The 17304-nt window shown below is 45.1% G+C and overlaps 1 protein-coding gene across 2 annotated transcripts in view; it reads right to left on the reverse strand.

Annotated features, from left to right (window-relative positions):
* Arid2 (AT-rich interaction domain 2) overlaps positions 1-17304 on the reverse strand; it is a 124372-nt gene that overhangs the window by 3557 nt on the left and 103511 nt on the right. For both annotated transcript variants that reach the window (XM_021182946.3, XM_021182945.3), the window contains 4 exons: positions 12982-13120; positions 12807-12892; positions 11483-11606; positions 11298-11389 (listed from right to left, as the gene is read on the reverse strand). In XM_021182946.3, the coding sequence (XP_021038605.1) occupies positions 11298-11389; positions 11483-11606; positions 12807-12892; positions 12982-13120 (441 nt within the window). The remainder of the gene's footprint in view (positions 1-11297; positions 11390-11482; positions 11607-12806; positions 12893-12981; positions 13121-17304) is intronic.

Below are 17304 nucleotides of genomic sequence, written 5' to 3' on the forward strand. Positions count from 1 at the left end.
TCTCCCTATCGAAATGGCATTGGGGGACTGCTTATAAATAAGCCAGCTCACTGGAGATCACCTAAAATCACAACCATCACAAGCAGTGAGCCAGAACTCTGCATTCTGACATTCTTTACTGCATTTTGAGACAGGGCCTTGAAGCAGAGGCCCACACTGACCTCCAACCCATGATCTATCTGTTATAGGCAGACACCTATAACAGAATATTATATTCCATCTTACATATTTTTCTTTTAGTTTTTTCCATATAGGTTTCTCTGTATATCTCTCTGGCTGTCCTGGAACTCAAGAGATCCACCTGCCTCTCTCTCTCAGCCTCCCTAGTGCTAGGATTAAAGGCATGAGACACCACTGCCCCATCTTATTCTTAAAATACAGAGGAAACCCTCAAATACTCAAACATTTGAGAAAAGAACAACTGTACAAAAGAGCAGGAAAAACTAAAAACACACAACATTAACATCCTCCAGAGAGACAAGATAGCTAACTCAATAGCTGGTAGCAGGTCATAAAACAACCTGACAAAATCCTCAAGGATTAAAAAAAAAAAAAAAAAAAAAAAAACACAACTGGTCTGAGTATTGAATAAAAAAGATTTCCTGAAGAGATTGGAAAAAATTCAATCCAAAAGAAAGAAACAGGAAAACTTATCCTTATCAAAGCATATGAATCCATGTTCAATGCACTGACTCAACTAAAGTGCTCACTAAAATAAAACCCCAGAACTCAGGCATCCAGGATAGCACGGTACTGGCACAGAAACAGAAGAGCTGAAAGAACATGTGCAACTCCAGCCACCTGAAGAAGATGCAAAAACAAACAGGAGATGGGCCCAGAAGTAGACTATCAAGAATCAAAACAAATTCAAAATGATGCTACTCAGCTGTGAGATATGAAACTGTCCCAAGAAAATACAGCACAATACCCTGGGCTATGGGCAATGCTTTTTAGGGCAAATTCCAAAAAGCACAGGAAACTAAGAGCTAGCTGGCTAGCTGACTCCTAACTGACAAGTTTCTGAAGAGCAATGGAAACAGCTATCTAGGTTGAGAAGCTAGCTGTAGAATGTGCAGCTAACAGAGGATTAATATTCAGGGCATCTTGGACACCAGAATCTCAACAAGCAAAACCAAATAACCAATTCAAGAATGGGCGACTGACCTAAATAGATGTTTCCCTACTGAAGACATAAAGATGGCTGAGAGGTACATGGAACAGAGCGTCATCAGTCACCAGAGAAACACAAAGGGCACCATGATTCCCTTCACTCTAACCACAATGACGTAGAGAAACTGCAGGTGGGAATATAACTCACCACACGTCAGAGAGACAGTATAGATGCTTCAAAGGCGTAAGCCCTGTCTATGTCTCCTCAGTGCACAGAAAAGGCAACTCTGGTCGAGATCTCAAGAGGCTCAAAAGTCTGTTTTGTGGAGGCTTTGGGAAAGCAGTTTACTTCATCAGTGGATTGTTCATGAATGTACTAATACTCCGATAACATTGTTGGTGTGTGTGTGTGTGTAGTCACATGTGGACACAAGGGTTGGCTGGTGTGCCCTAAGCTGGAGGAAGTAAGGAGGAGATGAGCCAGCCTCCTGTCGTATGCTCCCACTGAGAAGATGTCACTACGGTTTTCTTCCTTTTTGTTTTTTTGAATTACTTTTATTTAATGTGCATCAATGTTTTACCAGCATGTATGTCTGTATGAAGGTAATAGATGCCCTGGACCTGGAGTTACAGACAGATGCTAGCTGCCACGTGGGTGCTGGGAATTGAACCCAGGTCCTTTGGAAGTACCCTTAAATCACTGAGCTGTCTCTCCACCCCCATTTCCTACACTCTAAAGGCAATCTTTTTCTTTTCCTCCCACTCCTCCTTAATCCAAGGTCTCTGGCACTGCTTGCAACTTTTTCTGTACATCTGCACTAATGAAAAGCTAACACAGTAAAACCACTCTGCCATGTTTATTTACTACAGTATCATTCATAAAAGCGAGACATCTTAAGTGTCCATCAACTAGTGAATGAATAAGACAGCATGGAACACGCATAAACTAAATGCTAATCAGCCACTGAAACAAACAGATCCTGCCAAACGTGTCTAGAGTTCACTGCCATTCACTCCATGAAATGAGTCAGGCATAGAAAAACAAGTACTAAATGATGTCATGCAGGGAAAAGCCAAAGGCTGATCTTAATCGAGTTCAGGAGATGGCACTCAGAGCACCAGAGAAGTGGAGTGGGAGGAGAACTGGAGAAAGGCTGATCAGGGCTTGGGACCAGTGGCTCTCCTGTGCTGCTGCATGGAAAGTAAGTTCTACATTTCAAAGACGTAGAAGAAAGGAATCTGAAATCTTTTACCATAAAGAAATAATAAAAGGATGAACACAGGCTTTACACATTATGTAATGTGTACATGTGTCAAAAACAATCACAGGATACCCCATTTATATGTACAATTTTGGGGTAGCAGTTAAAACAACCTATAAGGTATCATAGTTATTAAACTTTAGAAAACCAGAAATACATTAGAACTCTGAGTGGAGAAATAAGATTACATGTTAAAAAAAAGTGACCCCAAATGCCACTGGACCCAGAAGCACAGCTCGAGGACACTGCAGCAGCAAAACACTACAAATTGCAATTTCTTATCTAGACAAAAGACCAGTGATTAGGGCATAAGAACACAGACATATGTATCTTTGAATGATTTTATGTGCATGAATCTTTTGTCTGCATGTCTGTGCACCATGTGAATGCCTGGTGACCTGCTGTCTGTGGGGCCGAACAAGGCATCAGACTTCCTGGGCCTAGAGCTACAGAACTTCCAACCTCTGGAAGAGCAGCCAGCATCTTTATCACTGAGCCACCTCTGGAGCCCTGCACAGGGATATTCTTAAGAAATATTAGGAAAATACCAGGAGAATCTGCTCAAATTCATGAAGTTGCCGGGTAGAGGCAAGCAGGGGGCATGTGGCTGTCCTTCATGGTGTCCTCCTTTCTACTGAAGTGCAGTTTACTGTGACCTGACTTTACACACTAAAAACACCACACTGGTAATGGTGCAGGCATGGCTATGGTTGCCTTTGAGTATCTCCTTCATTCCAAACAGAAACCCAAGCACAGTAGCTCTCACTTCCCACTCGGGATTCCCAAGACTTTTTTTTTAAATGTAACATGAACTTTCCCAACTCGGTAACGTAAGTGTATTGATCCTACAGTATAACCACTGTCTATCTCCAGCCCTTTTATTGCAAATAAAACCACAAAACAGCAGTCCTCACTCCATCCTCCCTTAATGCAGTGCTTCTCAACCTTCCTAATGCTGTGACCCCTTAATACAGTTCCTCGTGTTGTGCTGACCCCTACCATAACACTTTTCTTGATATTTCATACCTGTAATTTTGCTACGATTATGAATTGTAATGACATTATTTAGAGACAGAGCTTTGCCTCAAGTGTCTCAACCCACAGGGTGAGAACTGATTCCTTAATTGGTCCATCTGTACTTGTTCTGGTAGTGATCGTCCAGAACTGAGATCCAACTTACATCTGGATGTCCTCAAGGCTCACAGCTGTGGGAGGCACGCATTAGCACGTTTGTCTTTAAGGCACGGTAACACCCCAGTTTAATACTACAGTTGTTTTCTCTCCTTGAGGAGCTAGCGGAGGCAGGTTTCCTCAGCAGCTGGGACTTTTGTATAGTCTCGATATTAACCCCTTACCGAGTATGTGATTTCTCAGTGACTCTCTCTCACTCTGGGCTGCCATTTACTGTTGGCACTGCCTGTCCACATGCACGTTTCAGTCCTGTCTGTCTGCATCGTTGCCTCTGCTTCTGATGCTGCAGACCAGGAATTGCTGTTAAGTCCAATGACAGGCAGCCTTTGCCTCGTGCTTTCTGACTGGTTAGTAGTTTTAGCTCATTTATGCTAAAACTCATTGATCTATTTTGAGCTAAGATATATATGGCAATAGCAGCTGTTCAGTTTCTCTCACAGATACAAGTCTCGTTTTCCCAACATCATTTGCTGGAGAGACAGCCAGAGACCGAGAGAGCAGCAGGCTCCCTTACTGAAGATCCTTCGGCTGTGTGCGGGGACTCTGGGGTCTCTCTTCTGCTCTATCAGGCTCCCAGCCCAACTTTAGACAAGTCAGTAGGTATGTGGCTCACATCTATAGAGTGGGGGGGGACCTGATGTTCTTTTCTGACCTCCACAGGCTCCAGGCATATAAATGGTGATCACAGCTCAAGGCAAAACACCCATACATATAAAACATAACAAAAAAATTTTTAAAAATGTTTAAAAAGTACGATTGGATTTTCAAATAAGGGCCAAGTATATAGTTAGCAAAAGGAGACAAATCTTGAGACAAAACAACCCCCCTCACATAAACCCTGGTACCTCCCATCTCGCAGGGAACAATGTGTAGGCTAAGTGTAACCTCATGTTGTACAAACAGAAATGTGCTAGGATTATTCCGCTGCCAATCGGATTCCTTGCTTTCTCCTTCACATGCAGGCCTCTCCCAGATGCTCAGTGCTCTCACACAGCACGGACACACCTGTTTCACCAGGCATCCTAGGCTGACTTTCAAAGTTGCAATCCCTGTGATGTATCCTCTATAGTCCTGCCTGACGGTGGCTGACACTTTTAGGGTCCAACTACCCTAAGCACTGATTTGCCAGAGGACATCCGGAAGACAAAGAGTTCTCACAATCCGAAGTTAACCAGAGTGCAAACACAGCAGACAACCTCTGGCTCAGTGCTTCATGGTCAGAGAAACAGGCTTTGTCATCTGAGCCCAAACACGCAATTAGGATGTTAAGAACAGCTCTAAGGAAAAGTTATTTGGGAATTCTAATTCTCTGAACAAATTCCAATTAGATCTGTAGGAGAAAAGGAACTTGCCAGTCTCCTCTCCTTCTGTCTGTCACACACTCACTGGGTGACTATCACTTTCACATTTATGTCTGGTGCCGAAGAGCAACCATTTAAATAAATACCCAATCTCTACCTTCAAAGAACTCCACAAGCAGTCGCGGGGCACTGTTCTCTGGAGCAGATTAGGACATGAGGAAGATAACAGGAATGAGCATGGTAACCCTGGATGTACAATTTCTAGCCTGCATTTGGGAACTCTAGTGTTCATGCTGGAACTAGTACAGTCTGAACATGGCTTAGTAGAGAAAAAGACATTAAAACTGTTTACAGAACTGACAGCCTAGAGAAAGAACAACAAACTTAGCAGGAATAAAAAATGCCTCATGGGGCAGGACATAGGGCTGGGGATAGGGCTTAGTGGGGAAGGACACTGGGGCAGGACATAGGGCTGGGGACAGGGCTTAGTGGGGAAGGACACTGGGGCAGGACATAGGGCTGGGGACAGGGCTTAGGGGGAAGGACACTGGCTGCTCTTCCCGGAGACCTGGGTTTAATCCCCAGCACTCCCATGGCAGCTCCCCACCATTCTAACTCTAGTTCCAGGGCATCCAGCGCCCTCTTTTGGCTTCCATAGGCACTGTACACACAGGATGCACAGATATTCCTGTGGCAAAACTCCTACACACAAAAGAAAACATGTAAAAAAGAAAAGGTGAGGAGGAGGAAAAGGAGAGAAGAAAGAAAAGAAAGAAGAAAGGCTAGAGAAAGCAGTGCACATCTGAGCAGAACCAGAGACGAAGAAACTCAGAAGGACATACTGCCAGGAAGGACAGCAGAACCCCGGAACAAAAGTTCCAAGTGAAGATGAAAGAGTCTAATGTGAAGAGGAACTGGCATGAGCTTTTCTGTGGTTCAGAGTAGGCTACGGTGCACAAAGGAGGCTGTGGAAGGAAGGAGGAGGAGCACGCTGTGACGTACAGAAGACACTCGTTTGCTGGGGAAGGAGGAGGAGCACGCTGTGACGTACAGAGGACACTCGTTTGCTGGGGAAGGAGGAGGAGCACGCTGTGACTTACAGAAGACACTCGTGTGCTGGGGAAGGAGGAGGAGGAGGAGCACGCTGTGACTTACAGAAGACACTCGTGTGCTGGGGAAGGAGGAGGAGGAGGAGCACGCTGTGACTTACAGAAGACACTCGTGTGCTGGGGAAGGAGGAGGAGGAGCACGCTGTGACTTACAGAGGACACTCGTGTGCTGGGGGAGGAGGAGGAGCACGCTGTGATGTACAGAGGACACTTGTGTGCTGGGGGAGGAGGAGGAGGAGCACGCTGTGACGTACAGAGGACACTCGTGTGCTGGGGAAGGAGGAGGAGCACGCTGTGACGTACAGAGGACACTCGTTTGCTGGGGAAGGAGGAGGAGCACGCTGTGACTTACAGAAGACACTCGTGTGCTGGGGAAGGAGGAGGAGGAGGAGCACGCTGTGACTTACAGAAGACACTCGTGTGCTGGGGAAGGAGGAGGAGGAGCACGCTGTGACTTACAGAGGACACTCGTGTGCTGGGGGAGGAGGAGGAGCACGCTGTGATGTACAGAGGACACTTGTGTGCTGGGGGAGGAGGAGGAGGAGCACGCTGTGACGTACAGAGGACACTCGTTTGCTGGGGAAGGAGGAGGAGCACGCTGTGACGTACAGAGGACACTCGTTTGCTGGGGAAGGAGGAGGAGCACGCTGTGACGTACAGAGGACACTCGTTTGCTGGGGAAGGAGGAGGAGCACGCTGTGACTTACAGAAGACACTCGTGTGCTGGGGAAGGAGGAGGAGGAGGAGCACGCTGTGACTTACAGAAGACACTCGTGTGCTGGGGAAGGAGGAGGAGGAGCACGCTGTGACTTACAGAGGACACTCGTGTGCTGGGGGAGGAGGAGGAGCACGCTGTGATGTACAGAGGACACTTGTGTGCTGGGGGAGGAGGAGGAGGAGCACACTGTGACGTACAGAGGACACTCGTGTGCTGGGGGAGGAGGAGGAGCACGCTCTGACGTACAGAGGACACTCGTGTGCTGGGGGAGGAGGAGGAGGAGCACGCTGTGACGTACAGAGGACACTCGTGTGCTGGGGGAGGAGGAGGAGGAGGAGCACGCTGTGACGTACAGAGGACACTCGTGTGCTGGGGGAGGAGGAGGAGCACGCTGTGACGTACAGAGGACACTCGTGTGCTGGGGGAGGAGGAGGAGGAGCACGCTGTGACGTACAGAGGACACTCGTGTGCTGGGGGCCTCTTCTAGCCTAGCATGTGTTTGGATATGGGATCAGTCTCTAGCACCAAACCAACACACCCCCAACACAAAACCAATAACTTTGTACTTTCCATGTTGCACATTAACAAAAAGTTATCCCTGAGACACTTGTCTTCCTGGGTCTGTTACCACATTCAATATACTTTCTAGTCCCATCCACTGATATGCTAGTTCCAGTTTTGTTTAGTTTTGTTTTGAACATGTTAATAGGTAGCATCCACAGTGAAGATCACACTCTCTTCCGCTTGCCAGCTGATGACATTCAGGCTGTCTCCCTTTCCTAGCTATTGTGAGCAGAGCAGCCGTGACAAGGCAGAGCAAGAGAGCAAGCGGCCTTTGGGCAGATGCCCAGGGATGGTAGAGCTGGACAATACGGTCCATTTATTTTTAGCTTTTTGAATTTTCCACACTTGTTTCCAGAGGGCCTTAGCAGTTTTCAGTCCCACCAACAGAGCAGCCGTGAGGAAGGGCTCCCTCACGCAGATCCTCTCCAGCATTTCTTGTCTGTTGTTTTGTATGATGTTTGCCATTCTGACTGGGGTAGGATGAAACCTCAAAATTATTTGATTTGCTTTTCTCTGATAGGGCAATCAACATTTTTATGAGATTTATTTAGTTATTACTTTTTACTCTTTTGAGAAATCTATGCAGATCTACAGTTCACTTTTTGAATGGGTCATTTGTTTAGTGACTTCATAATTTTATTTTTTGGTTCTCTATCTATTCTGAATGTATAGCTGGAAGCGTCTTACCCGTTCTGTGTCTCGTCTTCACTGGATTGCTTGTTTCTTTAGCCACGGAGGGGTTTCTCAGTGTTGTGAAGCCCACTCGTCAGCTGCTGGCCGCAGGCCCTGAGCATGTGGGTCCTACTTTAAAAAGGCCTTCTCCACACTTGCATCTTGGAGATTACTATTCATGTTTTTACTCTAGCACATACTCTCATCCACTTGGAGTCAGTTTTTGTGTAAAGTGATGGATACAGGTCCAATCTCGCTCTTTGGCCTGGGACACTAGGACACTCAAGTCTCCCTGCCGACATTTGCTACACGTTTTTTTTCTTTTCTCCAGTGTCTTTTGGCTTCTCTGTAGTCCCACGCACTCATGCTCAGGTCTTCCATTTTGCTTCCGTAATCTACACGTATGACTTGGTGCCATTACTATACACTGCTTCTGGCTTTATTGTTATGGCTCTGCAATACATCCTGAAATCTGAAATTATAATCCCTCAGCACTGTTCTTTTGGCTCAGGTTTCTTGGGCTATGCAGGGTGTTTTGTGATTCCATATGAATTTTTGGATAGTTTTTTTTTTTCCTCCTATTTTTGTGAAAAATGACATGAGGATTTTTGATGGACTTGAAGATCTGAACTGGATCTGACCTAAAAGTCTCCTCCCTGGGGACTGACTTCCATAGCACTAGAAGGTGCTGTGTCAGGTTACAAGAGCGGGACGCAACCAACAGTGCTACATGGCGGTAATGCCTACGAGCCACAGCAGTGACCTGCATGGCAAGGTATTCCTGTGGGCACAGCAGAGGCAAACAGAGGCACAGAACTTGGCAAGAACCAACAGCTCTCTAATGAGACTTAAGGCCTGCTCAAGAGAAGGACAGCATACCTGGCACTGGAAATGTCACAAGTTACCTGGGGTTAGAGCAGTCAAAGATCTTAGAAGAGAGGCTACTCCTGAAACTTTAACAAATCATAGTGATTTCTAATTGCTAAATGCTAAATTTAGAATGCTAAATACCTATGCTTAACCCACAGATAACTGTAGCTCTAGTTTCTCATCCAAAAAACTTACCTTGGCAACAGATAGTAACCCCCCAGAGAACCACAGGGAGTCTGAATGCAGGAGGAAAGTCACCATGTGTCCGTCACCCAGCCCCAACACATACGCACACACAACACACTTCTGCAGCTAAGCCTCAGAAACACGGAAGTCGCCAGAGATATTTTAAGAGCCAGGAAATTTGCTATGAAATTGTGTCTCTGAGAAATGACAGTGAAACTATATCCATGAATATCCACAGCTGCCTAAATAAAACCTGAACAAGCACAATACCAATAGGTATGCTAATCTGGTAGGAAGCCTTACCAACAAAGAACTCTTCAATTTCAGAGCTTGCTGAGAGAAGAAAACAAGTCTTCCCTGGGGATGAACCGCTAAACTGGTTAACTAATGCCAAGTCAACAACAGTTCTGAAATCATGTCTCCATAAGTAACGTGTGTGTGTGTGTGTGTGTGTGTGTGTGTGTGTGTGTGTGTGAAGATAAGGCCAGGAGTGTTAGGATTTTGTCTGGATTCCACCTCCAGTTACCTGGCAAAAGCCAGGTAGGCCTGGCCCACGATAAAAGGGTAGCTTGGCCCCTCCTCTCTCTCTTACTCCTGCTTCCCTCTCTCCCTTGCTCCCTTGGTCCCCCTCTCCCCCCATCCCCACAGCGTGGTCACGACTGGCCTCTATTTCTCTACTCTCTCCCTCTCTCTGCCGTTTTTCTACCTCTCCTACCCTCTTAACTCCCGCCCAGATGCTCGGAATAAACTCTATTCTATGCTATACCATTGTGTGCTGGTCCCTCAGGGGGAAGGGATGCCTTGTCTTGGGCCCACGGTTCTTTTTTATAGCTGCAATACAATGAGCGTGTGAGGAAGCAAGGCTGGGGAAGACATGGAAGGAACTGGAGGAGGAAATGGAAGGGTGAAATGATGCAGTTATATGTTAATGGGATTTCAAAATAACATCACTAAATAAATAAAATAAATAAAAAAATAAATAAATAAAATCTAAACGCTGATATAGTGAAATTACCTCCCTTTGTAATTAATTCCAGTTTTTATGCTTTGAAAAATCTACTTTAATCATTATAATACCTAAAACAATGTGAGTGGGTAGAGATGGAAGGCATATGGACTAGATGGGCCTGTGAAGTAAGAGGCACAGACAGCTTACAGGCTGCTTAGCTGAGGATGCGAGAAGAGTAAACAGGAGATGGGCTGAAGGGAGACCCGTAGGTTAGTGGCTCTCAGCCTGGGGGTTGTGACCCCCACTTGTCTATCTCCAAAACTATTTACATTAAGATTCCTAATAGTTTGGAGCTAAGACGAAAGGACCCTGATATAGCTGTCTCCTGTGAGGCGATGCCAGTGCCTGGCAAATACAGAAGTGGATGCTCACAGTCAGCTATTGGATGGAACACAGGGTCCCCAATGGAGGAGCTAGAGAAAGTACCCAAGGAGCTGAAGGGGTCTGCAACCCTATAGGTGGAACAACAATATGAGCTAACCAGTATCCCCAGAGCTCGTGTCTCTAGCTGTATATGTAGCAGAAGATGGCCTAGTCGGCCATCATTGGGAAGAGAGGCCCCTTGGTCTTGCAAACTTTATGTGCCCCAGTACAGGGGAACACCAGGGCCAAGAAGTGGTAGTAGGTGGATAGGGGAGAGGATGGGGGGGGGTGTATAGGGGACTTTGGGCATAGCATTTGAAATGTAAATGAAGAACATATCTAATAAAAAATTGGAAGAAAAAAAAGATTCATAACAGTAGCAAAATCCCAGGTGTGAAGCAGCAATGAACGTAATTTTATGGTGCGGGTCACCATGACCTAGGAGCTGCATCGAGGGAGGGCCGCAGTGTTAAGGGAGGCTGAGAGCCACTACTGCAGAGGACAGAGTCTGAAGGATGGAGCCATTCCTTACTTTCCAAATACATTTACAGATTGCACTAGAGGGGAATTATAAAACATCATTACAGTGATACCTAATACTCATAGCTCTGACAAGCTTATATAAAACACCAGATGTCAAAGGGAACTGGACTGACTCCACGCGATGCAAACGGCCGATCCCCTCTATGTTTCTTCTTCAGAAGCACTTTCCCCCCAGTAAATGCTAAGGCCAGGAAGAAAAATGTCAATAAGACAAGTTTAAGGCTTGTTTTCTGTTTGTTTTAACTGTTTTGGCTTTGAAGAGATCATGATGTCCTGGCCTTAGCATAAGATTTGGACACATTCACAACTCAATCAGGAAAACAGCAAAGAGACAGGCAATGCTACTCACTCACGGATGGCGGCAGCCGGTTTGCCTTGGTTACGGAGACCGTTACTCACCTGCGCCCACACTCTGAGTATTTACCAATATTTTTTAATATTAAGGCAGCTGTTAGTCGGATGTGTTTAGTTATTGGTCCCTCTTTTTCATCCTTAAAAAGAATGGAGAACATAAAAAAAGAATAAAGATCTAACTCACACAGGACCACAGCCCTCCATGGACAAGGTTTGGAAGGGGCACTCACTGTGAAGTCCCGGAAGACAAGGTTCCTCGAGCCTCTCCGCAGAGCCATGAGTGCAGCACTGGGGTGGCTTGCAATGGCCTTCTGGGCTCTGGGAGCAGAGCCTGTGCCCCCTACAGTGGGCTGCCTAAATGATCAGATGGACACTGTTAGATGCACAGACAGACAACTGTGTCCCACTCCAGCCCACATATGCCTACGCTGTGTTCTCTAGTCGATCCCTTTTCTTTCAGACAGGGTCTTAGCTATGGAGCTCAGGCAGGCCTTGATCTGTCCACCCTACTGCCTGCTGGTATTACAGGACATGGTGCTGCACACCACTCAGTCTGTCAGTTTCAGAGCAAACAACAAACAGATGTCCCTGCATGGTCCATCTCTGTTACTATGTGAGGTAACTGTAGCATAGCATAGCACCAGAGGTGGAGAGTTCTCATCATCTTTGACAGTAACGTGAAGAAGCTGGCTGGCTGCTTCCTGGCAAGCAAACAGCCTGCAATTTTACATCAGGAAGGAAACGGCCCTGTGTATCAGAACCTAGGCTAAGGGCAACAATCACATTGCTTTTCTGAACAATCCTCCCTTCAACCCATCACTGTGACAGAAAGGAGTCGTAAGAAGAAGCTATTGTTCATGGAAGACACAGAATGCAGGCTACACAGATAATCCAGGACGGAGTCCCAGTCTCTGGCCATGTTGACAGGCTGTATGGCCTGCTGCGCTGGAAGGCAGTGGTGGACACCGCACTGGTGGGCACATTCTAACAAACTGGGTTTCTTCTGAAGGCACACAGATGATATATATGCATGTGAACTAGGGATATTTCTGATTTTTTTAGACATAAAATTTGGATATTAAAAATATAACATAGAGATAATCTTCATATATAATCCAGGATGTATGTCTGTATATGCTTATAGATACGTGTATATAGTCTCTTTACCATTACCAAATAGATGAAATATACTCCTACAAAAAGACCTTAGTATACTTCTGATTTATGTCGCTTTCCCTCTTATATTATTTGTCTGCCTAATGACTTGTCTCCAAAGTCAGGGCTCCCTATGGACCACACAGGACAGCTGCTATGAAACCTAGGGAAAGCTAGCTTATGTAGAGAGAACTTATATAGTTTAAGCACAATCACACAGCTTGGTAGTATGAGCTGGGTTAGAATACAGGTTTTAGCTTTCCCATACTGTTTCTTGTTTGTCTTGTGTCTCCCTAGTTTTCTATTTTTTTGTTTTCAGTGCCAAGAACAGGAGACAGGCTCTGGCCATTGTAAGGGCTATTTGTTCTTTATGTGCGTTAGTAAATTAAGTTTCTTTACTTGGTAGAAGATTTTTGATTTGCCACTTGTCCTGGTTCATCTTGCTTTAATCCTGCAAGCAGGGCATCCTTTGAACAGTGCTTATCCTTAAGGAGAGAAGAAAGTAAAAGGTACATATCATAGTCTTGAACGTGAGCAGACGAGCCACTAAGCAAGCAGTCCCATGAAAGCATACCTGTAAGTGGGTAATGAAAGAGAACCTCTGCCGCTGGAAAGGCTCACAGCCTTCCCAAAGACACTGCCCCGGATACACATCTTTTCCTCCATGTTCAGTAGCTGCATGATAGAACACTTGTGAGGGGGTCTGAAACCACCTACAAAAAGAAAAGGCAAAGCATTTGAAACTTGGATAAGTTCTTTAACAAGTGTGTACATGCAGGGACTTTCAGAGTCCAGAAAACAGCACTGGATTTATTTTTTTACGGCTTTTATGTAACTGTGTCTATATTTTAACCAATTAAAAAGTACTTTTAAAGACTGGTTTATTTTTCTGTGTATGAGTATTGTGACTGGACACATGCCTGTGTATCATCTGTGTGCCTGGTAGCCCCAGAGGTCAGAAGAGGTGGTTGGATGCCCTGGAACTGCAGTTACAGATGGTCGTGAGCTGCCTGCCGTACGGTGCTGGGAAGGCAGCCCAAGTCCTCCCTCTGCAGAAGCAGCAAATGTCCTTAAGTGTTGAGCATCTTTCTAGCCCCCAACTTTTAATGTGTATCACAAACCAGTATCTCAAATCAATATTAGCTCAGGAAATGTTGGATATTTAAAAAGATTTAATGAAGAATGTAATTACTGAATTACAAAAGATAATCCTAAAAAGTCACAGATTACAAATCTCATTTCTATTCATAAAATCAGGATATCCATTTTTAATTCTAAGTACTCCAAATAATATTTCACTCACATGAAACAAAACAACTCAAATGCGATTATATATACTCTGTTACTATCATGAGGAAGATCTCTTACTCAGAATTTCACTGAGATTCTGTTACAAATTGAAAAGGTTTTAAGTATTGTACAATGATGTTTTAGTCAACGGCGGGTGACATACATGGCTGCATCTATGGCCTGTGTGTTATGATGTGACTACGCAGCCAGCTTGGTGCAGTATCTAGTGTGAACAAATACAGCCAGCCATGCAGAGGACAGAAGCCAATGCATAAAACAAGACACTAGGTAAGGATAACATATGTGACCGCTTTATCTATTCAAATTTTCCCTTCTCGTGTAGCAGGCTCTCTAGATAGGCTTCTGTAAATACAGCCTTCCTAACATCTACACAGTGAGGCCATCGCCTAAGTACCCATGTCTCAGCATGTATCTTTGATAGAGGATGTTATTTGTACATACCTTAAATATAAATGCACCACTGGTGATTTGTCAAAAAGATTGGTAGTGTCAAACATTTTGCAAAACATAACATTAGTCAACATTGTGATACATGAAGTTGGCAACTTGCTAATGATGATGGGGAAAAAAAAGATGGCTAATTTTTTGCCTTTTCAAGACAGGTTTTCTCTGTGTCCTCGAACCCACAGCCCGCCTCTGCCTCCCAAGTGCTGGTATTAAAGGCGTGCGCCACCACACCCAGCAATGCTGGTCCAGACGGTCATCCTCATGCCTGTGCTGTTTAGTGCTGGCGCCAGGGCACACACACATCTAGCCAGGCAACAGTGTTTCCTTGTATCAACTTGACTACTTAAACATATATAACTGTGTGTCATGGGTTTGTCAGTGTTCATCACTCTGCCTGCCCATCATTATATGTTCCTCTCCCCAGTCCATTACTTTATACCTCCTCTCAGATCTCTTTTCTTTCTTCTTTTCTGACTACTCATGAGCCACTCTTCGGCTGTGGAAGCTCAGGATGCAGTTCTAACCGATCTGTGAATGCAGCTGGTACACATGGGATGAAAACCAGCGGAGGCTTCTAAACTAGTATGACAAAAGGTCTGAATTTTACAGAGGGAGAGCTGGGTGGCAAATACTTGCAATCTCAACACTTAGAAGGCTGAGGTTCAAGGTTGCTAAACTAAGACACTTAGTAAGTTGTTGCCTCAGCATGCGCTCCACCCTCCCTCCCACATGGAGAGCTGAACATGCAAACACACATGCACACACACGGGGGAGAACCACTGAGTCGGAGGGCTGCCATTATTGCTTACTGGAAGAATCCTCCTCACCACTTTCTTCCTAGTAATCATCTAGCCCACTCCCCAGTATCACAAAAGCAAACCCGCTTATTAACCCTGAAAATGAAAGAGCACTAGAAGAGAAACAACACCTCCCTGCCACCTGATTCTCAGCAGCACTAAAGCCTCGTCCTGCTGAGAACACGTGGAAGTGCTGCTGACTGGGTGCTGTATGTAGCTCACCCCTCCCTCAATAGTTAATCTTGACTCAAATTGTAAAACTGTTTTCCTTAGCATAGCTCACTGCCTTCTGCAGAAACCGTTATAGTCAGCACAGTGTGAATGTGCACCTCCTGGTGGGCTTACAAGGCCACCCCTCTGGGCAGAAAACTCTCTCGGAAATTTTCACTTACTGGAAATCTAGTTTTAATGTTATTTGTAAAGTTATCAGGTGGCCATAAATAAATGTGAGCTGTGATCACTGAGACCTTTACGTTTGCTGATATTAGTACTAACAGAAGCCTCTTGTATGCTCACCTGCCCATTCTGTTAACTCTTTATGAGACAGGGTCTTGTGTGTGGCTCTGGGTAGCCTTGAACTCTTCAAAGTGCTGGGATTAAACACATGCCTCAACAACCGGACTGTCTTGTTAACCCTTAGTTCTGAGATAGCCTCAGGTCTCCAAGATACATGCCCTGCATCTGTGCCTCCATTACCATGCGATTCTCTGCAGTCACCACTCATCAGAACTGCTCCAAAGTCAAGTCTTCTCCTGTGGAGCAGGAGTCTGAACACAGAGACAGTGTTCCAGTTTTCCCTCTCTCCACATGAGACATGTTACTGAAGGCACATGCAGTCTCCATTCTTCCTCTGTGCTGGCTTTCCTGTCCAGACTCTGGTTAGCACCTGTCCTTCCCCCTGGGTCTTAGCTGCTGTGCCCAGGCTGTCCTTCTAATCCACTCGCTGAGTTCCACGCTGCTCCTTCAACAATAACTACCTTCTTTGTACCTTCTATGTATTTCTATGTATATCTATGTATTTCTATCTATCCTTGAATCTTCTATCTATCTATCTATCTATCTATCTATCTATCTATCTATCTATATCTCCTACTGAGAATACAGATGTGAAGGCCTGAGAGTAAAGAAAGCCCTGTCATCAGGCCGGGTGACCAAGGTTGAACGGTGGAAGGAGAGAAGCAGACCCCCACAAGCTGTCCTCCGGTGGCCTGGCCCCCTCCCACCAGTTACAAATGCAAGCCCCTTCCGCTTCATGCAGCTACTCTCAATAGGCAGCAATGAAAATTACTGATATTTCCCAAAGTGATACAAAATGTAACAGTTGATCATTTTTAGTGCATTAACCATATCTGCTAATTTTCTTAGTCACCGGCGATTGTCAAAAGGTAGGTACTGTTTTTCAAGACAAGAGGGGCAAGTGGAAACACCAGGCCCTCTGCTCATGATCTAAACAAGTGAGAACAAACAGCTCAGGGCACACTCCTCTCCACAGCAGTTTCCCTTTAGCTAAGTTCTTCTTTCTTATCCACAATGGGCTTTTTGGTTCCAGTGGATATAATTAACCTAACACTAAGCCTCCTAATTGCAGCTGCCCTAAGTAGCTACTAAGTAAAATACTCAAATTAGAAGAACAAAGCAAAGCAAGCAAGCAAACAACACATCCTCAACCACCAAATGGAAGAACAAGGAGGAAAGCGTTGAAACCTGCTTAAACCCAGCCAGCAGGGTCCTCCCTGGTGCAGGTGCCCTCAGCCGGCTGCTGGGAGACACCACAAGCACACTTCCTAACCCTCCCGTTCATCCTTCAGAAGCTTGCAGCCTAGTCAAAGGCCACGGGCACAGAGACACATCAATAATACATAGGGTGGCATTGTGTTTTAACAAACACACCATATTCAAAAGATCAACTTAAAAAGAAACACTGCAGTTATAAGGTATCTCAAAGGCTGAAACAACAGTTTCCTCAAACTCATTTCTTTGTCTTAGTCACTTCTTGGCAGTCTCCTCTCTTAATGGTCTAAAAGTATTCCATGTCTTAATAGCACTCCTGCTGCAGAACACAGTAACAACCTCTTCCACTTCATCTGCATGAAAGAGGCATGTAATGTCTTCTGCAGGAAAATCCCACACACATATGCATTAAAGTAAAAATCCATTTACAAGCATACATAAAAACCTATACCAAATTATTGCAGCAAAACACCGTAACTTCCACCTCAGCCCTTGACATCTACTTCTCCTACATACTATTTTATAGCAAAAGAAACATCACAGTTATGCATTATTCTATAATCAAATGAGACTGAGTAGCTGGCTGTTATAATATATAGGTTATATATTAT

Source organism: Mus caroli, unplaced genomic scaffold (genome assembly GCF_978045245.1).
Source record: "Mus caroli unplaced genomic scaffold, Mus_caroli_1 scaffold_16, whole genome shotgun sequence".
Taxonomy (NCBI): domain Eukaryota; kingdom Metazoa; phylum Chordata; class Mammalia; order Rodentia; family Muridae; genus Mus; species Mus caroli.